Raw genomic sequence first — 22,515 nt, 5'->3', positions numbered from 1 at the left:
CAGAGGCTAGAAGCTACAGCAGCTTAACAGGCCCAAACCAAGAGGTCCAAATGAGGCCTGGTTTATTTACAACACACAATGTCAAGCACAGCCTCTCTGTGTGTTTTAAGGCACCTGGGATCCACATGCTTCCTATCACATTTAACAGGGTCACTGGTTTTCTGTTTGGACAGTATTAGCATGCAGGGGCCTGAATGCTGAGAATACGCTATGCTGGAGGTGCAGCTATATGCGCCGATGAGAATGCAAGGGAAAAGGGTTTTTATTTCATTTGTTTATTTAAAAAAAAAACATGCCAGAGTTTGCACTGAAAGCAGGCCTGTAAGGACTGTAAGGAGCTGCCCTGTTATACAAACTCAGGCTGCATACATGTCGTACATTTAAAGCATTTCACCCCACCCCAAAAATATTAATGGGGACTATGGTTTATTAAGGGTCCTAGGAATTATAGCTCTGTGAGGCGTGAACTACCACTCCCAGGTTTTGTGGGGTGGCTGTGTGCTTTAAATACATGGGGTGTGTACACACAACCACTGTCTGGCTCAAAATAAATACCTTCCACCTCATTTTTGTTTCCTTCAGAGGCACCTAGACTCCATCCTCAGACTCTGGCCCTCTCCTCTAGTCCTGTTTACTTTCCTGGCCCTCCTAAGATTAGCAGAGGTAACATTAACAGATTAAGTGGATGTTTGTGTGTTCCACAAAAGCCCTGGATTGGCCACTATGAGATACAGGATTCTAGCTGAGATGAACCTTTGGCCTGATCCAGCAATGATTTCCTTAAGATATTCTGACTGGACCAAAACTTTAATAATGAATGGGGGAAATTTATAGTTTATCTTAAAAACCACTGTAAACTGTTAAAATCGTTAGTGGAGTTGGAATAACACTTGTAGTGTAGCGATGAACTTTGGACATAATGGAGATATAAAAAAGTTGGATTATTATAAAAGATGCAGAAGAAAAGGATTAACAATAAGACCCCACAAAGGGGAAGAGGGAAGTCCAGGAGATTCTTTGGAATCTCGCTTTTATATATATTATGCTGTTATGTGAAGGTAAATTCTAATCTGGAAAATCAAATTAGTTTATAAAAATAAAATAAAATAAATAAAATATTCTGATAAAATGGGCGGCCTTAAATCCTTGGGTTGATAGGACATGTTAGCAACTTTGTCACTTCGTTAGAAATGTGCTTGATTTGGAAATCATCTCAAAACATGCGAAAAATCCCATATGCCACAGTTCTTAGATAAGCTATAGTTTTGTTGACACACTTTAGCTCTGTAGGGAACCTGCGGCCTTCCATACATTGCTGGACTTTAACCCCCCATCACCACTGACCATTGCCCGTGCTGGATAGGGCTGGTGGGATTTGAAGTCCCAACATCTGGAGGGCCACAGGTTACCCCACCCCACCCCTGGATCTACAGTATGTGGCCAAACCTGACAGATTCTGGCTCACCTAACTCAGGCAGCTGGAGTGCCAGACCTCTTTGCTCAAGACTGAAACAGCAACCCTTGGGGAATCTTGCAAAACTTACTATGACCCACACAGCCCACCAGCCAGCTCCCCAAGCACTCCGCAGGCCACACTACACAGCTGGTGACATGCAAGACACAAGCTGCTCCCATCTGCCTTGGAGGAACAGGAGCTTGTTCCAGCCAAACACTAGCCACCTCTTGTCAAGGGTTGCATGCACAAAGGCCAATCCGTTTGCTATTGCAGGGGACCCAGGATTCAATTTTTTACTGCATGAGCCGCACAACACACAGGAAGGAGCATTTGTACAGATGCAGACGTGTGCACAAACCATTATGTCTTTGAGATGTTGGTCCTTCTGACAACAGAGGCACTGGGTGCTGAAGCCTATCTTGTTAAGGATCGGTATACCTGAAGGAAAGGGATCTGTATACCTGAAGGAGCGTCTCCATCCCCATCGTTCAGCCTAGACACTGAGGTCCAGCTCCGAGGGCCTTCTGGCGGTTCCCTCACTGCGAGAAGTGAGGTGACAGGGAACCAGGCAGAGAGCCTTCTTGGTAGTGGCACCCGCCCTGTGGAACGCACTCCCATCAGATGTCAAGGAAATAAACAACTATCTGATTTTTAGGAGACATCTGAAGGCAGCCCTGTTTAGGGAAGTTTTTAATGTTTTATGTTTTATCATGCTTTTAATATTCTGCTGGGAGCCACCCAGAGTAGCTGGGGAAACCCAGCCAGCTGGGCGGGGTATAAATATAGTATTATTATTATTATTATTATTATTATTATTATTATTATTATTATTACTGTGTACACATAACTCTCTTATTTCCATTTAGCTTCTGTTATCATAGATGGCACCCTCATAGACAAAGGCAAACAATTAAGAGATGCTCCTGCAAAAAGCTATTCAGATGTACTTGTACTTTATATTGTTCAGTGTACGTTTCATTTATAAGAGAAGCGTCGCCTCACATGTTGTATGAAAACATAACCCCAAACGCTCCAGCAAAAGTATCCATCTCATCATCACGGTGGAAAGAGATGCCTTGGTAGAACTGTTGGCTTGCAAATGTGGAGGTGTTGCTATACTGCAGGTGTGTGGAAGCTCTGGCCCTTCAGATGCAGCTGAATGACAAGTGCCGTCAGCCTCAACAAGCATGGGATGATGGGAGTTGTAGTCCAGCAACATCTGGAGGGCCACAGGTTCCCCACACTGGGTGTAGCAGATGAGGCCACCAGAACAGCCTGTTTTCTTGCTTCGTCCTGCTGCTGTAGCCATCAGGGCTTCCACCATGCCCCAAAGCGGCCAGGGAAAGGGAGCAAACAGGAGGACCTAGCAAGAAAAGAGGCGGGGAGACCTCCAATCTCCTGCTGCAGCAAAATTAAATGTAAAGCTTTAAAAAAAACACAACAACCCAGACCTCCAGGGAGAAGACAAATGACAATGACATACTCAGGCGAGAAGTGGGATTTCACGTTCCTCTTTAAAAGGAGAGTTGATACTTCCTATTTCAACCATGTTTAAGATAAATGGAGACGTGAGCCATTAAAAACACGACTGACCGAGGGATTCACACACACAAAAATGATAAAACGGGTACAAAAAGGCAGATTGCACAATAGCAAACCTTAGTTCGTTTATTTTTTAATGAAAATTTCATTCACCAGGGAAATGCTTAGATACTATGTCGATTAAGTTATTAGAACTCTCCACTCACTTCCAACAGTGAGGCTTGCTTTAAAATCATTACACCACATCACCTATTTTTTTTAAAAAAGGGGGGTTGTGAATTACATATACACATTGCTGTGCTCTAAATAAAATGCTGTAACAGGATGGGTGGAGGGGGTGAAATTTCACACGCACACGCCCTAATTCAGAGCCCCAGATCCTCCACAAAGCATACTTGTGAGATCCTGTCTGAGCAACATCCCAATTCATTAAGGGGGAGATTTTTGGTGTGTTGAGCTGTGCCTATCATCAAAAAATGGGGAAATTCTTGCATTTAGAAACAGGGCAGAGGGTGCTCTGTCTATTGGTAAATATACTCTTGATGAAAGTGGGCAGGAACACAGGCACAGAATAGCAATGAAACATAATGGGAGCCTGGGCAACCTATTTCGCCCATATTCATCACTAAAAGCTTTGAAAGACCAGGTCTGCACTTTGTGGAGCATAAAACAGGTTTCTTCACCCTCGGCCCTCCAGATGTTTTTGGCCTACAACTCCCATGATCCCTAGCTAGCAGGACCAGCGGTCAGGGATGATGGGAATTGTAGTCTCAAAACATCTGGAGGGCCAAGGTTGAGGAAGCCTGGCATAAAGGATTTGCCTTGCTGGTTCAGACAGAAAAGCTCATCTAATCCAACACTCCTCTGCCATCATGCCCTCCCAGAGGCCCCCATTAAGTTCATTATCATAGAATTGTAGAGTTGGAAGGGACACCAAGGGTCATCTAGTCCAACCCCCCCAGCAATGCAGGAATCACAACTACAGCATCCAATAGCTATGGCCATCCTTCTGCTTGTTTGATGCTCCAAGGTCTACAGGACCTCAGTATATGGAAGTTAGTGGCTAACAGCCCTTGACAGAACTATCCTCCATTAATTTATCTAAACCCCTTAAAAAAACAGAAAGCCATCTACACTTAATGGCCATGATCAGCCTGAAGGAGTGAATGAATCAGGACTCTTGCACAGTTACTGTAACTTGCAAATGAACTTTTGGGTGAACGCAAGATCAAAACCTTGATAGATGGATTACTGTGGCCCGATTCTGAAATGCGCCGTGTACTAACACAACTCTGCAGGGATTGTTTTCGAGAAATACTTTCAATAGGGGAGTTGTGCAACGGCTGGTTATAACCATACAGCCAGGAAAACTAGTGGACAGTATTGTTAAAAAACTGCCAAGAATATAGGACAAGTCTTGCTGAAGCACAACCAGCATGGCTTCTGCAAGGACAAGCCCTGCCACACAGACTTACATGAATTCTTTGATGGGGTCAACACGCATATGCATATGGGTCATCTAGTTGACATTTTGCACTTAAGGCTTTGAAAAAGCTTTTGACAAAGTACAGTGGTACCTCTAGTTACGAACTTAATTCGTTCTGGAGGTCCATTCTGAACCTGAAACTGTTCTTAACTAGAGGCATGCTTTCACTAATGGGACCTCTTGCTGCTGCTGCGCCCCCGGCACACGATTTCCGTTCTCATCCTGGGGAAAAGTTCTCAACTCGGGGTAACTCTTCACGTTAGCGGAGTTTGTAACCTGAAGTGTTTGTAACCTGAGGCATTTGTAACTCGAGGTACCACTGTGCCTTACCAAAGACTCCTGGCGCTAAGTGAGCTTAGCAGTCATGGGAAAGAGGACGACGACCCCTGGTGAGATCAGTAACAGTTTGGAAAACAGGAAGTGGAGAATTGGAATAAATGCGAGTTTTCCCAGTGTTTCCGAGCACAATTAAAAGTGTTGGTGCTGACCTTTCAAGCCCTAAATGGGACTTCTATACCAGAAGGAGCTTCTCCACCCCCACTGTTCAGCCCAGACACTGAGGTCCTCCTCTGAGGGTCTTCTGGCGGTTCCCCCCTTGCAAGAAGTGAAGTTACAGGGAACCAGGCAGAGGGCCTTCTAGGTAGTGGTGCCCACCCTGTGGAACGCCCTCCCATCAGATGTCAAGGAGATAGATGACTACCTGACTTTTAGAAGACATCTGAAGGCAGCCCTGTACAGGGAAGGTTTTTTTAAATTGTGTTTTCAATATTTTGTTGGAAGCCACCCAGAGTGGCTGGGGCAATGCAGTCAGATGAGTGGCCTATAAATAATTTTAAAAGAATTTAAAAAATATTACGTAGAAAGTCTCTCAAGGATTGGTACTGGGACCTGTGCTTTTTAACTTGTTGACAATTTAGTTAGGCATGTGGTAGCCAAGCCGGCTGATAGTATCAGATTCATGGTGAAGAGCTCCGAAAAGATCTCTCCAAGCTGACGACAAAATGACAAATGCAATTTGAGGTGATATACATTGGAGCAACAAGTCTGAATTAAACATAAATCCTCATGGGGTCTGAACTGCCAGTGACTGACCAAGAGTGAGACTTTGGGGTCGTAGCGGAAAGTTCAATGATGTCAATCCAGTGTGTGACAGCTGTGAAAAACATGAATTCCATGCTAGGGATCATTGCAAAAAAGAAAAGAAAAGAAGATTACCAGTATGATGATATGACTACAGTGGTAGCTCTAGCTGCAGACTTAATCCATTTCGGGGTGCCATTCGCACCCCAAAAAGTCCACAACTAGAGACCTCTTCTGCGCATGTGCGCGGCGCAATCAAGCGCTTCCACGCATGCACAAAGCACGCAGGTTGCTTATGCGCATGCAGCGAACCCAGAAGTAAACATTTCTGGGTTTGCCGTGTTCGTAAGCTGAAAGTCCGTAAGAGCGGAACGAGGTATGACTGTATTCAACTGCACTTAGAATACTGTGTACAGTTCTGGGCACCTCGCCTCAAAAAAGGATTTTGTAGCGTTGGAAAAGGCTCAGAAAACGGAAACCCAAATGATCAAGAGGATGGAGGAAAACTTAACAAAACCTAAGCCTGTTTCAGAGACGAGTAAGAGCCGCCACGAGAGAAGTTTGTAAGATGATGCACGGTGCAGAGAAAGTGGATGGAGTTTCTCCTTCTCTCGTGATGCCAGAACTTACGGACATTTAAATGAAGCTGATATTGGCAGATTCGGGACATATGAAAGACACAGCACAGAGTTAACTGATGGACAAATTCATTGCTAAGGCTGCTAGTCACTGGCTCCTACCTTTTTCTCCCTGCTCTGTCAGAGGCAGTATGCCGGGAATCCCAGGTGGTGAAGAGTTATTATGCTCAGGCCCTGATTCTCATAGGCTTCTCATAGACGTCTGGGTTGGCCAATCTGAGAACAGGATGCTGGACTAAAGGAGCCATTGGTCTGATTCAGCAGGGTTCTTCTTACGAATGGACATACACACACCCGCAAAAAAAAACCCCTACAGATAATAGTGGGAATTTTCTAAACGCCTCTATATTAACCAAGAGTTTGCCTTCTGGGATACAAAAACTCACACAGCAGAAACAAATAATGGATTCAGACAGAATGCAGCACTTACGGGTGATTGAGAAATGCTGAAACCAATGTTTTTCCCTGTATTTTGGGGACACATCGACAACTGTCCCTTCTCCATCTCATTCAAGATGGCAAAAAAAAGCACCAATTGTACAAAGTGTTTAATTAACCTGTAGAATCAACTGCTACAATAGGTCAAAGGTTAGGTTTCCTATCAGACACTCGATTAAATAACAAACATTTTCATAAAGGTTCACCTACAGAAAGGATAAAAGCTAACCACAAAAATTACTTGGATATAGCAAACAGTCTTCTATGGACAGCTAATTCCAAACTTTCCCCCTTGTGTTACTTTTACAGTTTCGTATCAGGCTACCTCTGTTAGATCTAGATTTGACAGCCCCACTTTCTCTTTAAAGCGCAGGGCGGGGCGCGACATTTGCCTTTCTTCTCGATAGTTAGCCATCGCAACTACCCAGTTGAAGGGAGATTCCCTAAATTCTCAACTTTTGCGTGTTTCGTTTTTCTTTCCTTTTAAAACAGAGGAGGAGCAGAGGCACAGAGGTGGCGACTCTGGCCACTTGGTCCATGGATGAGCTGAGATTCAAATAACTTCTTCTCCCACCTGGGTAGGGGGAGCAGGGGACCACTGGCTGGATCAGAACAGGCAGGAACACCGTTCGGGACATGACAAAATGGGAACATACAGGGAAACCAATGGGGTGACCACTGCAGCCGTCCTGGACCCCTCCATCTCTGTCCGTCGGGCTGCAATACACTAAAACCAAACAGGACCTGGAATCCGTCAACAAACCTGATTTGAGATTTCTCAGGGCTTGAATAAGGATTACAGGCGGCTAGCTCTCTAAGGAAGCAAGACGGCCTTCCCTTTGATTTGCTGTTGCGTTCATACCTTTCAGTGGTCCACTAATCCGAGCCCGTTGCGCTACTTCCAGTCCTCTCCTTGATTAATTTGGTTTTTCAACTTGTGTGTGCATGCACATGTGTACCTATATAATATATATAGATATAATATATACATACACACGCAAAAAAACACGCACAGATAAACACACCACCTCCACCTTTCCCAGCCCACTGTGTGAGCCTCCGATGGTGTCTGCTGCCTTAGTAGCAGGCCACAACAAACCGCTTAGTCTCTTAAAGTGCCACAGCACAAAATTGTCTTCCTATAACGTGGCTCTTCTGCCGCCAGATGTCCATTTGTCGCAGCCACACTGTGGAGAATGAGCAGCAAAGGGCAGGGGGAAACCCCCGAGGCCTGGAAAATGTGCCTTGTTACAGAGGCCTCAAGAGAACTTCAAACCTATTCAAGCTTACCAAAAAGTCAACTGTAAAATGGATCCTCTGTAGAAAGCTATGTGATTCCTACCAACCTTTGGGCCCTCCTGACTTAGCGGACAAAAATACAGTGTGATCCAGTGGCTGGGAGCTACCACCCAAGAAAGTGAAGCCCTGAAGCAAAAGGCTACTGAGGTTAATTTGCGACCAGCATTAACTTCCTAAGGGCAGATTCTCCATCACTCAAAGAGTCTTTGCATAGAGACTAGGAGTCTTCTCTTCAAAAGGACCTGCGGCCTGGTTTGTGTAGGTAGTTAAAAGAGCCGCAAAAACGAAAGCTTTCGGCCCAGTGAGCCAAAGCAACAAAACCATCTGAAGGTTCGCTCGCAGTTACTGGATATCAATAAATAGTCCTATAGTGCCTTTAATAAAACTAAAATGCAGACTTCGCCAACGTGCTGCCCTCCAGATGTTTTCGGACAGCTTCCACGTGAGTCGCTCAAAACATCTTGAAGGCATATTAGCAAGGGCTGCAGGAGTGTCACATACAATATTCCTAAGAACTCACAATATTCCTGTTTGTTGATACTGAGCGTTGACGACCCAATGCATTTTCTGACAGCCCGAAAGAACAGCCGCTAGTGCTGACAGCCACATAAATCTGCCTGCTCTTCAACGGCTTATATCCCCAAAGCGGGGATGTTTTCAGAAAAGCACAAAATTTATCTGGGATTATCGACGTTCGCAACAGAGCCAACCAGATTTTGAGCGTTCATTGTAGCCTATAACTACATACGGATCTTACCGAAGATCCTATAGACTAAGGCATTGATATCCAGTACCTGCCACGAGCGGCAAACCTTGCGATGGCGTTTGAAGCCAGACTGGCGCAATCTTTTAAGACGGCTCCTGCGCTCTTTCTTTGAACGACAACAAAAACCCACTCGTTAAGCTTCCCGAGGCACAGAGTTCCCTATCTACCCGCTCCAGCTGCGAGAGCGACCCTGTTAAAAGAGCGGGATGGGGTAGGCAAACAAGGGGTTCTCTCTGTTGTGAATCTTCTCGTGTCTCTTGTGGTGGGAGCTGTGGCTGAAGCACTTGCCGCAGAAGCGGCAGGCGTAGGGCTTCTCGCCGGTGTGGATGCGGTGGTGCTGCACCAGGGTGGACTTGTCGGTGAAGCAATTCCCGCACTCGGAGCACACGTAGGGCTTCTCGCCCGTGTGGATCCGCTGGTGCCGGAAGAGGTTGGAGCTGACGTTGAAGCTCTTCTCGCAGATGTTGCACTTGTAGGGCTTCTCCCCAGTGTGGATGCGCATGTGCTTGATGAGGTCAGCGTTGTGGTTGAAGCTGCGCAGGCACTCGGTGCAGGTGTTCAGCACCTCCGGCTTCTGCTTCGCCTTGGGCTTCTCGCCGGCCGAGTCCGCGCCGTCCGCCTGCAGGGCGCAAGGCTCCTGCTGCTGCTGCTGCTCCTCGCCTGAGTCCCGCAAGTGCTTTTTCTTGTGGGAGCTGCGGCTGTAGCTCTTGCCGCAGTCGATGCACTCGTAAGGCTTCTCGCCCGTGTGGATGCGCTGGTGCTGCGTCAGGTTGGACTTGTCGTTGAACCGCTTGCCGCAGTCGAGGCAGATGTAGGGCTTCTCCCCCGTGTGGATCCTCTGGTGCCGGTTCAGGCTGGAGCGGACGGCGAAGCTCTTCCCACATTCGGAGCACTTGTGGGGTTTGTCGTCGGGCTGGACCGGCCAGGGGTCGATCAGGCTCGAGTTCTGGATGAAGACTTTCCCGCACTCGATGCAAATGTCGGGGATCTCCTCCGTCTGGGTCCCCCGGTGCACCAGGAAGACCTTGCGCTTCTTGATGGTATGGACCGGCTTCACTGGCCACGTCATGGAAGGGATTTTCTTCTCCCGAACTTCCGTTCCACACGCTTGGCTGCGCCCGGGGCTTAAACTCAGCATCTTAAGGAGCTTACGCTTCGTCACCAGCTGCGACCGAGCCTCCTCGGGGCTGAAGTTCTCCTCCATGTGGCTCATAGCGTCACTTCCTCTCACCTAGCAGAAAACCAAACGTGTTGCTCTTTTTAGGACGGGAGGCAACGCTCACAGCAGCAAAGCATCAACCCTATTAATCCCACCCCCATAATCCAAATGTAAACCCAGAGCAGGTGGTTCCAATATACATTATATGTACCATTTGCATTAAGGCTTGTTTCCTCCATCAGTTCTTAAAATACGCCATAATCAAAAAGTATTGCAGGAACTGACTCTCAACTGCAGGTGGGCAAAAACCTACTTTGGCCAATTGCTGGTGACTTCACGGGGGGAGGCAGATCAGGAATTTAGCAAAGCAGGTAAACTATAGGGCCCCAAAACGGGTTCTGAAGATCATCATATGCCAACTCCTTGTGTACAGCTGCAGGAAAATTACACAGAAGTATAGAAAAGCTGCAGGTTGTGGCACTGGCTTCGCTGTTCCCTTCCTTTGGAATTCTGAATTCCTTTCGAAAGCAAATTCCCAGTGCTTAGGGCCAGGAAGGAGAGGCACGCTAAATTGGAACCCTCCGCCTCCAACCCCCAAGTCATTTGTGCCATTGAAAAGGCTCAAAAAACTCCTGGAAATGGCCCACGAATCGGAGTGCTGTGCAAACCAAAACCATTGCATGCCAGCATCACTCGGCACTTCTGACCCAACTGCCTAGCCTAGCGGGATTACTCCATACAGTGGAGTTGACTGCAAGGCACAAAGGACTCAGGGCGCATTTTGGTGTTGCACGCTCTGCCCTGCTGATCTCTGAAGAGAGAGGGGGAAGACAGCCGGCAGAAGCAGCAGACCCTGGAGGCAGCTTGGGGAAAGACGCAGGACACAGCTCCCAGGCTGCCAGCTTCTGAATTCGGCTTTAAGCTGGGCGCCACACTTCCCGTGACATTTTGCTTTTGGAATCTTGGGTGGCCCTTAATAGGAGAAAAGGCTTAGCCTGCCCTTAGCTCCACAGAGCGGTCTTCCACTACCAACCATCATTTGCATTATTCCTCAACCTTTCCCCAAAGCAGTTAATGTCTCAGGAGATGCCGGCAGCCTTCCCCAAGTCCTCTAATCCCAAACACAGGAGAGAGAGAGAGAGAGAGAGGATGCGTTACTCGGGGCCCCTCCATATGCTGCCATCTGTTCTCGGGGAAGAGACTCCTCAGCACAAAATAAACGCAAACAGCATCATTGTTTGTGAAAGTTGAAGCCATTTATAAACACACACACGCTGCCCCTCGCACGTGCGTGTCATCTTCCAAGCTCAAGCCGCAGGCAGGCTTGCCACCCGCAACAATTCCACCGTTTGCCTGTATTTTGCGCGCGGCGGAGCAGGAACCGGGGTGTCCCGGGGAACACGACGAGCAATGCGTGGCGGAAGCGCACTCTGCACATGCTCAGGCCTACTCTCGCCCCTCGACTCCCCGCTACCACCGCCACCCCAGAGATCAGCCGCCCCCACCCCCATGCGAATTCCAGCTGCAGCTCACCGTCCGTGCGCCGGTAGCCAGGCCGGAGGTGGCTGCAGGAGAGCGGCCAGCGGGGGGCTGGTTTCCAACCCAGCGGTCCGGATCAACCCCTCTTTCCGGCCCGCAGCTGCTGCCGCCCGAGGAGGCGCGAGGCGAGAAGCAGACCCGAGCGATCCGGGGGGCCCCCCTATACACACCACGTCGCCCTGTTTTAATTTCTGGGGTGGGGTGGCGGGTTTTGCTCATCCCTACCTTGCGATCAAGGAAGCCAGAGCTCATGCTGGCGGCGGCGGGGGGGAGGGATCGGCAAAGGCGGCGAGGGCGGCGGGACCCCCCACCCCCAAACCCCCTGTCCCACGTCGGCCAGAAACGGGAGAGGGCGCCTTTTGTGCGGCCAATTCAAGGGGCTCCCGGGCTCGGGGCGCGATGGCTGAGAGGTCTGCTCCAGATCCTGCCCGCGCCGGGTGCGCCTCGCCTCTCCCCGCTTCGCCTAAGGCGCCTGCAGGAGCATCGCGGACGGGGGTCCCACCCGCGCCCCCCCCCCCCCAGGAGCGGCTGCAGCCGAGCGCGGGCTCCGCGTCCACAATGGAAGAGGCGGAGAGGAGGAGGCGCGGGAGCGAGCCGGAGCAGGAGGAGGCCGCTTCCAGCAGCAGCAGCAGCAGCAGCACCGCCAGCAGCTACCTCTGACCCAGGAAACTCAATGCTGGAAGGCTGACCCGACCAGACAAAGAAAGGAGCCTGGCGCCGGCGATGCCAGAGCCCCCTAGTGGGCGCAGCCTTGGCAGCGATGGTCCGTGGCGCCTTGGTTGGCTTTTCCGCCGAGGGGGCGCTCATTTCCCTGCCTCTGCGCTCCCTGCAGACATTGTCCCTGCTGGGGCGTGAGTGCCCGGCTGCTTTTGGAAAGGTGAATGCAAGCCTCTCTTTGCGCTCAGCTGCCATCGCGTGGCTTGAGGAAGAGGGCCAAGGGGTGGCTGGGATGTGAGCATCCTCAAATGCTGGCGTCTGGATCAGGCCAGTGGTCCATCTATAGTCCTCACAAACCAGATGCCAGCAGGAAGCCAACGAGCTGAACGTGAGCTCAAGAGCCCGGGGGTCCCTCAGGGTGGAGATGCAAAAGGCAGCAGGAATCCTGCACCTCCCACACAACTATTTAGGGTGCCTTCTTTTTCACCTAGTCTCCTTAACACCAAGGCTCTCCTTACATTTCTCCTTTCCTTCTTCCCACCTTCCGTTCAAGACGCCAGAGGCCTCCAGCTCTGGCTGCTTTCATCACTCCTGATGCTATCTGCTCACACAGGATAGAAGCTTATAAGATGACACGCGTGGCATGGGGGAAATGGAGAGAGAAATGTTTCTCTCCCTCTCTCATCACACTGGAACTCTTGAACGTCCAGTGGCAGGATAGCTCAGCTGGTCAGTGCGTGGTGCTGATAATTCCCAGGTTGCAGGTTCGATCCCTGTAAGGGACAGCTGGGGGCTGGACTAAGGGTCCCTTCCAAGTCTACAAGTCTGTGATGTCTATGGCTGGAAGATAAAATAAAGTCCTTCTTCACACAGCGCATAGTTAAACTGCAGAACTCATTGCCACAGGAGGCGGCGAGGGCCGCCAATTTGGATGGCTATCAAAGAGGATTAGAAAAATTAACAGGAAGAGTGGGCTATCAATGGTCCATGCTCAGGTCAGAGGCAGCAATGGTTCTGAATACCAGTTGTTGGAAAACCACAAGAAGGGAACGTGCTCTTGTGCCCAGAACCTGCTTGATGGTTCCCCACAGGCACCTAGGGAAGCACTGTGAAAACCGGATGCTGGACTAGATGGGCCACTGGGTTCTTATACATTTTTGGCATCTGCCACTCAAATGAAAAATTAGCAAGAGGTTGATTGATTCTCTCCACAGGTCAACTTCTCTTCACCCAGGTGGTTAAGAAAGCCCAACAGAGACTCCATCTCCTCAGAGTATTGCGAAAGAACAATGTCAATCAACATTTGATGATCTTCTTCTACCAGTCCACAATAGAAAGTGTCCTTTCATACTGCATCAGGGTGTGGTATGCTGGTTTGACATCAACTGATAGGAAGTGCCTACAGAGGGTGGTGAATACAGCACAAGATATTATGGACCGTCCAGTGAATCTGCTGGATGACGTTGTGGAAGAACGTTGCCTCGGGAGAGTGAGGAAAATTCTCAGGGATGATTCACACCCTGGCCGACACTTTCTTGATCTCCTGCCCTCGGGCAGAAGACATGGAAGCATGATTAGTCACACCAACAGGGTAAAGAACAGCTTCTATCCGTGGGCTGTTAGGCTGCTGAATGAAAAGATAACAACAGGGCAACTGACTTTCGGGTTTGGTGGGTGTGCATCAGTAAACAAGGGGAATTAAGACTAAGAGCTGAGTGGGGGGTGCTTGTGTAATCTCACTGTATACAAGTTGTCCAAGTGACAATAAAGTATTTCAATTTCAATTCAAACTTTATGTTACTTGCGGAAACGTGTGCCAGCAGATGTATGGAGGGTGGATACTTGTGACAGGGCCTTTTCAGTAGTGGCACACTCAAAATCTAAACAGCATCTCAATAAAGGTGGGATCGGTCGCTTTGTCAGTGAACAGTGTGCATTTTAGTCTTTTTAAGGAATTTGCCATTTATTTATTTTCCTTTTGTATAGCTGCCAGCTGCCTTGAATACTACAGATCTGGGATGGGGAACCTGGTGGTCCTCGAATATGGCCCAGTGGTCAGGGATGATGGGAGGTAGAGTCCAGCAACTTTCAGAGGCCACAGATTCTCCTACCCTGGTGAAGAAAGTGGGGAACGAATGAATGCCACATTGGGAGGTTTTGAATGGAAGAGCAATATTGGAACAGGCCAATTGTCCACTAAAAAATTGCCTTCCCTCAGGGCCCCCGGTCCCTTTTATTCCTCAAGAGGATTCCAAAAACAAAGGAGTGTTTACTGAATCTGTTTACTGCAAGTTTACTGTCCCAGTGGGCTGCAGCTTCCACTGTAGGTTTTGAGTTCTTCACTGGCCGATAATTTCACAAGACATGTAGTTGCAGGTACCTTTTACATGAGGCTTGTTTTGAAAATCAAACTCATAATGGCTTCCCTTCCACACACTCAAAATCATGCTCTCTCATTCCCTTGTGGGGAGAAAAACAGCTGGATGTGATTTTGAGTGTAAAACCCTTAACAGCAAATTACAATTTCTAGGTTTATCCAGAAACCTTCTGCTTTCCCTGGGCCAGGCAAAATCCACTCTTGTTTGTTAGATTAAGGAAGGTTTGTCCCCCACTCTGTCCCAAGCAAGCCATGTTATATACTTGGAGAATTTAACTATCCCCATAGTTTTCCCCTCACAAAACTACAATTCCCAGCCTTCTTAACAAACTATCATTCCCAGGAACCTTTGGAGGCAAGAATGTGTATGGGGAGGAATTCAATACGAATAATAATAATAATAATAATAATAATAATAATAATAATAATAATTTATTTCTACCCCACCCATTGTTGGTGGCTTCCAACAAAAGATTTAAAATACATTAAAAAATCAGTCATTAAAAACTTCCCTAAACATTTTCATTATCTTTTCACCTGAGCATTTGTTTGTCTGACAGGGGCACTCCTCATCTCCTCGTGCATACTGGTCTAATGGTTATCCTAACCCCCCCCGAGAATATTTGGGGGAGGTGCAGAGATGCATGGGGGGAAGCCCCATTGTCTAATCATGTGCCCTTGCATTGGCTTCAACTGGCACACCAAGCTAGCTGAATCCAGGCCATGGTGTGTATGCCAGCCTAGGCCTCATGACTTTGTCAACATCATTATTCAGTCACTTCCTTCAGCAACTGCAACTGGGATTTCCTGGCACCCTGCCTCCTATCAGGAAGTAGCAATACACACACTTTGCCGGGTTCCTTTGTATTGTCCCCTCAAGTGGTTCCAGTCTTGTCCTCTGGCAACACAACAAGGCACAAGTCTTCTGCATATACCACCCCCTTCAGATATTTAAAGACAACTATCAGGTATCCCCTCAATCTTCTCCAAGCTGCACATCCGCAGCTCTTTCGACCCTTCGTCATAAGACTTGGTCTCCAGACCTCTCTCCTAATTCTGGTCAACCTCTTCTGGACCACACTCTAGCTTGTCAATATCCAGAATGAAAGATGAATGGAGTTCAACAAGCCGCAAAAAGTATGACAAGGACATTCTGCAAGGACCAAAAGATTGTTTATTTTTTTAAATACCTATTCGATTTATGATGAAACCTAAAGCTCCATACCTTGGTTTCTTAGAAATCTGAGCTAGATTGGAAAATAAACCAGCTCCATGTATTTTACAGTGTGTTTTTTTGTTTTTTGAAGTTTCCACCTTCTAATAAATAAGCATACTCATGGAGAAAACAGCTCAGAGGAAAATTTGTCCGACGCATAGTGTTGGGTTACTGAAAGTAAGGGCCCATTTGCACTATACATTTAAACCAGCGTCATACCATTTGCAGCAGTCATGGTTTCCCCTAAAGTTCCTGGGAGTGCTAGTTTGTTCAGGGTGCTGAGACCCCCCCATCCCCCTCACAGCGCTACAATTCCCAAAGGTTTGTGGGCCAATCCCCCTTCTTGGGAACTGCAGTTGTGAGGCGAATAGAGGCGAACCAGTGTGGTGTAGTGGTGAAGAGCGGTAGTCTCGTAATCTGGGGAACCGGGTTCGCGTCTCCACTCCTCCACATGCAGCTGCTGGGTGACCTTGGGCCAGTCACATTTCTGTGAAGTCTCTCAGCCCCACTCACCTCACAGAGTGTTTGTTGTGGGGGAGGAAGGGAAAAGGAGATTGTTAGCCGCTTTGAGACTCCTTAAAGGGAGTGAAAGGCGGGATATCAAATCCAAACTCCTCTTCTTCTTCTTTTAAAAAGTTTCATACTTCCTTCATAATTTTAGAGAAATTATTTCATTGTGTCAAATGGCTGATTCATAGCAGTCTCTGAATCCAAAATGTACAGCTAAATTTAAAAACGCCAAAGTGCAGCAGGGGGGGGGGGTGTTAGTCTTGTCGTTGATTTTCTGACAGCTGGTCTAAAACCCAAAATGCATCAGGCCTTTTTTTTTTTTTTTTTTTTTTATGCTGCATGGAGAATGCCAACTGCTTGGTTGCCACATATGGGCACAAGGCATGAACCAAAAAAAGGTCAAAGGTAATTTATTGGAAATTTTATGCCACAGAAGGGTCTCTTCTTATAGAAATTCCTGAGTATAACATATAAGCACCGGAAATTCGTGAAGCGATCCATATTTTTGGGACGCAGGTGGCGCTGTGGGTTAAATCACAGAGCCTAGGACTTGCCGATCAGAAGGTCGGCGGTTCGAATCCCCGCGACGGGGTGAGCTCCCGTTGCTCGGTCCCTGCTCCTACCAACCTAGCAGTTCAAAAGCACGTGAAAGTGCAAGTAGATAAATAGGTACCGCTCCAGTGGGAAGGTAAACGGCGTTTCCGTGCGCTGCTCTGGTTCACCAGAAGCGGCTTAGTCATGCTGGCCACATGACCTGGAAGCTGTACGCCGGCTCCCTCGGCCAATAAAGCGAGATGAGCGCCGCAACCCCAGAGTCAGTCATGACTTGACCTAATGGTCAGGGGTCTCTTTACCTTCTTTAATTATGGAGGAATGAGAAATGGTTAAAGAAAACCATTGATCAGGCCGGGTGGAACAAACCCAAATAAATACATGCCTGCCATAGAGTTTACCACGAGCGGCAACTCCATTGAGGAGGCAAAACAACAGAACTGTAGTTTCCCACACAAAAATGGTCAAGCCTCCCTCCACAGCGCCACCTTGTGGTCCCTGTGAGTATACCACTAACACCGCCCACTGTTCGTTCACAGCCCTCGTACTTGATGGCAGTGTTTGCACCCAAGGGTCTATACTCCAGTACATTAAAACAGAAGGTGGAATACAAGTCTTAAGAAAGAAAGACTTGTAGACAGGGCAGTAGAATAGTTGTTGTTTTTTTTTAAAAAAAACAATTATTCAAGTTTAAAGCCTATAGACAACATTACTTACTGGCCGCTTGTCCTTTGGGGATGCTGGATTGCAAAGCACGGCTGCAGATGGAGCGCAGGGGTTCTGCTTACAAGAACCGTCCTTTCTGCAATACTTCCAGCAGGGATGAGGAAGATATGGCTCCCCCAGATGTTGCTGGGCCTCACCTCCCATCACCCCTGACACTTGGCCATGTTGGCTGGGGCTGATGGGAGTCTGAGTCCAACAATACTGGGTGTCCCATCCATGGCTCCTGCAGCTTCAGTCAGCCTAAAACAGGGGAAATAATCCACCGTGCATTTTTCCTATTTTCACTTACATCAAGGCTCACTGTTTCCAGGCTCAGTTCAAAATGCTGGTTTTGACCTCTAAAGCTCATGTCCCCTATATCGAAAGGACCTCCTTTCCTATATGAACCTGCCCAGACCCTGAGATCATAATCTGAGGTCATTCTGCATGTCAGTTCCAAGGGAGGTCCAGAGGGTGGCGATGAGAGAACGGGCCCTCTCAGTGCCAACCTTGCCATTGTTTCAGCAGCAGGTAAGAGCATTCTTGTTTTCCCACCCAGACATTTGGGCCAAGCCGATGATATCACGATGCCCTATTTGTTAAGTCTGCTTCTAATTACATTTATCATGTGATTTTTATCGTGGCACTTTTTACTAGGTTGTAAATCACTTTACAGTGATAAAGGGGCGCGGGTGGCTCAGTGGGTTAAACCACAGAGCCTAGGACTTGCCGATCGGAAGGTCGGCAGTTCGAATCCCCGCAACGGGGTGAGCTCCCGTTGCTCGGTCCCTGCTCCTGCCAACCTAGCAGTTCGAAAGCACAAAGTGCAAGTAGATAAATAGGTACCGCTCCAGCGGGAAGGTAAACAGCGTTTCCGTGCGCTGCTCTGGTTCGCCAGAAGCGGCTTAGTCATGCTGGCCACATGACCCAGAAGCTGTACGCCGGCTCCCTCGGCCAATAAAGCGAGATGAGCGCCACAACCCCAGAGTCGGTCCCGACTGGACCTAATGGTCAGGGGTCCCTTTACCTTTACCTTAAATCACTTTGGGACTTTTTGTAAGAGGGTCACAATACGTAAAATTTAATAAACCTAACACTAAACCAAGTGGCAATGTAAAAACTGAGACCGCCACTAACTACTGATTGTCTGCAAAAAATCTCAGAGGCCCGACGCCAGAATCTTAATCGGCAGCACAAGGGAAGAAGTGCAATATCCAGCTAAATCTATTAACGAGCATCCTCTGCTTGTTGTTTTTATGCACATTGTGTTAATTGCATGCAAATTAAATACGCAGAGAGACAAAGTTCCTCCAGCCCTATTATACCCTACTGGCATGTTCACTGGAGCTGGAAAAATTGTCCAACTATGCTTTTGAAGAAAGGGGGTGGCAAAATAACTGAGGTATGGTGCATACTGGTGGAAAGGACACTAATGGGAACCAGGAGACAAGATACTACTAACCCATACACCACAGCGCTCTATTCTGTGGAGAGCAAAAGGGTCAGCTTCACCACACCTGACAGCCTTTGAATGACAAACATTTATAAAACATGACTTACAGAAAGGTAATGCAGAGCACACAATGTCCTGATATAACTAATGATATTCTCCAAAGGTAGATCCCTTGCCTTTTCAGGGAAGCTTTCCGGAGTACAGTTTCAGTCCTCCTCATCGGGTGAGTAAGTCTTGGATTGTCCCACAGAGAAACTTACGGTCTTCAAATAAAAACATCTTGAAGGTCCCAGGCCACAGAGAGGTTAGGCTGGCCTCAACTAGAGCCAGGGCTTTTTCAGCTGTGGCCCCGATCTGGTGGAACACTCTGTCACAAGAGACCAGGGCCCTGCGGGACCTGACATCTTTCCGCAGGGCCTGCAAGACAGAGCTGTTCCACCAGGCCTTTGGCCAGGGCACAGCCTGACTCCCTCCTTCGGCAATCTTCGCGGAGCTCTGGCCCAATGGTTGCCAGTGGTTTGAATTAATTAATTTTATAATGAATGATTTTAGAGTGTTGTGTTGTGTTGTACTGTTGTACTGTTTTATTGTTGTTAGCCGCCCTGAGCCCGGCTTTGGCTGGGGAGGGCGGGATATAAATAAAATTTATTATTATTATTATTATTATTATTGGTTGGGATCAAAGGGCCCCCTCCCTACTTTGAAAACTACACAAAGTGGCAAGAAAAAACGGGAGCAGCCGCTTCAAAATCTGAAAAGCAGAATCACAGTCTCTGCGTCACTTGAAGAAGAGCTGTTCTTTTTAATGTACTTAGCAGGGAGCTTTTGAACTTAGCTAAAAGCACCAAAGGCTTCAGCAGAGATGCTCACTGTAAGAGCTCTGTTTTTTAAGTGAGGCTGTTTCACCGCCAGAACCGGTTCTGGAGGAAAACGTCGAGAGACTCTGCGCTGAGACCAAGAGTTGATCTATGTCCAGCAAACTCACCCCAAACAGACTGGACCACTTCAGACTGCAGGTGGTGGGGGTTTGTCACATTTTTGCATACCCTCCCGCATTCCTTTGAAACCCTTCCCTTTGCAGAAAACTAGCGCATCAGAGGAAAAGGTTGTTGCTGACAACTCTTTGGCTACGAGCCAAAATGCCCAGGCTCCACCTCCACTCTCAGAGGGGCATTGTGCCTCTGAATAATAGCTGCTGGGGAACCCAGGTTGGGAGAGTGGCTGTTAATCTCAAGTCCTGTTTGCTCACAGGCATCTGGTGACCACAGTGAGAACAGGACGCTGGACTAGATGGCCTGATCCAGCAACCTTGCCTTGTGTTCCTAATGTGCTTTTTTTAATAATAAAAAAATGAGCAAGGCGTTTGATCAATGGGGAGGTCTTTAAAATACGAAACCCCACTCCCATTTGCAGTCTGGAGCAGCGCCATCGAGAAAAATCATTGCCATACGCTTTTGCCGTTTAGCCCAGAAATGTCCCCTTTGGGATGGAAGGCTTGACGTACAGTGGTACCTCGGGTTAAGAACTTAATTTGTTCTGGAGGTCCGTTCTTATCCTGAAACTGTTCTTAACCTGAAGCACCACTTTAGCCTCCTGCTGCTGCTCTGCCACCGCCACACGATTTCTGTTCTCATCCTGAAGCAAAGTTCGTAACCCGAGGTACTATTTCTGGGTTAGCGGAGTCTGTAACCTGAAGCGTATGTAACCTGAAGCATATGTAACCCGAGGTACCACTGTATCTAGATCTCAAGAAGCGGAATTGATCCAAAAATCACCAGCTGATGTGCTGGTAAGCTGGCAATTGGGGAGATATCCAGCAGGCTCCCCTCCCCATCCGTCCCATTCCCACCCCACCAGATTTTTTCGCCCGCTAGCTTCCAAAGGGGCTTGTGTGCTTATGAAAAAGACTCCCCGGCAGAGAACCCCCATTTTCCCCAGTACGACAGAGCTTTCCAAACTTTCCACGTCGGTGACACGCTTTCCAGACAGGCATCATTTCGCGACACGGCAATTCCGTTCCACTAGCAAACCGGAAGTTAAACGGACCTGATTTCCGTTCCCAGGAGGAGCGTTCGCGGCGACACACCTGCACACTGCGGCCGACACACTGAACGTGCGGTTCAGAAAGCTCTGCCCTGCGGCAACCTGCTAGCTCAGGGGGGCCGAGTAGGCCAGTATGGGGTAGTCCGCCTTGTGGATCTTCTCGTGTCTCTTGTGGTGGGAGCTGTGGCTGAAGCTCTTGCCGCAGAAGCGACAGGCGTACGGTTTCTCCCCGGTGTGGATCCTTTGGTGCTGCACCAGGGTGGACTTGTCGGTGAACCTCTTCCCGCAGCTGGAGCACACGTAGGGCTTCTCGCCCGTGTGGATCCGCTGGTGGCGGAAGAGGTTGGAGCTGACGCTGAAGCTCTTCTCGCAGACGCTGCACTGGTAGGGCTTCTCGCCGGTGTGGATGCGCATGTGCTTGATGAGGTCGGCGTTCTGGCTGAAGCTCTGCCAGCACTCGGTGCAGGTGTTCAGCACCTCCACCTTCCTCCTGGGCTTGGGCTTGGCGCTGGCCGCGCAGGCCCCGTCCGCCTGGGCGGCGGCGCCCCCCTTGCCCAGCTTCTTCCCCGGCGGGTGGCGCAGGTGGTGCTTCTTGTGGGAGCTGCGGCTGAAGCTCTTGCCGCAGTCGATGCATTTGTAGGGCTTCTCGCCCGTGTGGATGCGCTGGTGCTGCGTCAGGTTGGACTTGTCGTTGAACCGCTTGCCGCACTCGCCGCACTTGTAGGGCTTCTCCCCCGTGTGGATCCGCTGGTGCCGGTTGAGGCTGGAGCTCACCCCAAAGCTTTTCCCGCAGTCGGGGCATTTGTACGGCTTCTCGTCGGAGTGCGTGCGCCGGTGGTTGACCAGACTCGAGTTCTGGCTGAAGGTCTTCCCGCACTCGATGCAGATGTTGGGCTTCTCCTCTGCCGGAGCGCCCTGCTGGCACACCACAAAGTCCTTGCGTTTGCGGATGCCTTGGACGGCTTTTGCGGCGGGCCGGGCGCGAGGCATCGCCTCTTCCCCTCCTCTAGTCTTGCTGTTGCTCTCGCGGGGCTGGCTGCACTCAGGATTGGGGGTCAGCATCTTGCAGGGCTTTCAGAGGAACGGGCTTTGCAAACCACCTTCCATGGCACTGTATCTTCCTCTGCGTGGCTTCCTATACCTGCGGAAGCATCATAATAAAAGATCAGTCAGAGTCACTTACGTTGAATGCTCATGTTATGCATACTGACACACCTTCGCTACTCATGCCCAGATTGTTTTGGGAGCTGCTCCACCGAGATGTGAGGAAGAGTCAAATCAGGTGGGTTTTCCCGTCTGATAATTATTATTATTATTAATTAAATTTATATACTGCCCTTCGCCTGAAAGATCTCAGGGTGGTTCGCAAGATAAAAATACAGGTAAAAGCATAAAATAAAAACAAAACAGTAAAAAAAAACTTCCCAAAAACACATTCATTCATTCATTTTTAAAAAACACATTTTTAATATACCTGAAGGAGCGTCTCCACCCCCATCGTTCTGCCCGGACACTGAAGTCCAGCGCCAAGGGCCTTCTGGCGGTTCCCTCGCTGTGAGAAGCCAAGTTACAGGGAACCAGGCAGAGGGCCTTCTTGGT

The 22,515-nt window shown here is 48.7% G+C and overlaps 1 protein-coding gene and 1 long non-coding RNA gene across 2 annotated transcripts in view; one reads left to right on the top strand and one right to left on the bottom strand.

The window, feature by feature from the left end:
- Positions 1-22,515, bottom strand: part of LOC114591954 (uncharacterized) — a 30,279-nt gene that overhangs the window by 5,920 nt on the left and 1,844 nt on the right. The window contains exons 2-4 of the mRNA XM_077923508.1: positions 21,023-22,057; positions 11,398-11,773; positions 8,902-9,936 (exon numbers count right to left, since the gene is read on the bottom strand). Of these exons, the coding sequence (XP_077779634.1) occupies positions 8,902-9,936; positions 11,398-11,773; positions 21,023-21,978 (2,367 nt within the window). The 5' untranslated portion in view covers positions 21,979-22,057. The remainder of the gene's footprint in view (positions 1-8,901; positions 9,937-11,397; positions 11,774-21,022; positions 22,058-22,515) is intronic.
- On the top strand, positions 12,204-13,977 carry LOC144325890 (uncharacterized). The gene is made up of 2 exons (XR_013391049.1): positions 12,204-12,280; positions 13,275-13,977. It is a non-coding gene; the product is annotated as an uncharacterized LOC144325890 (long non-coding RNA).

The sequence above is a fragment of the Podarcis muralis genome, chromosome 2 (genome assembly GCF_964188315.1).
Source record: "Podarcis muralis chromosome 2, rPodMur119.hap1.1, whole genome shotgun sequence".
Taxonomy (NCBI): domain Eukaryota; kingdom Metazoa; phylum Chordata; class Lepidosauria; order Squamata; family Lacertidae; genus Podarcis; species Podarcis muralis.
This window is presented reverse-complemented; position numbering and strand designations above follow the sequence as displayed.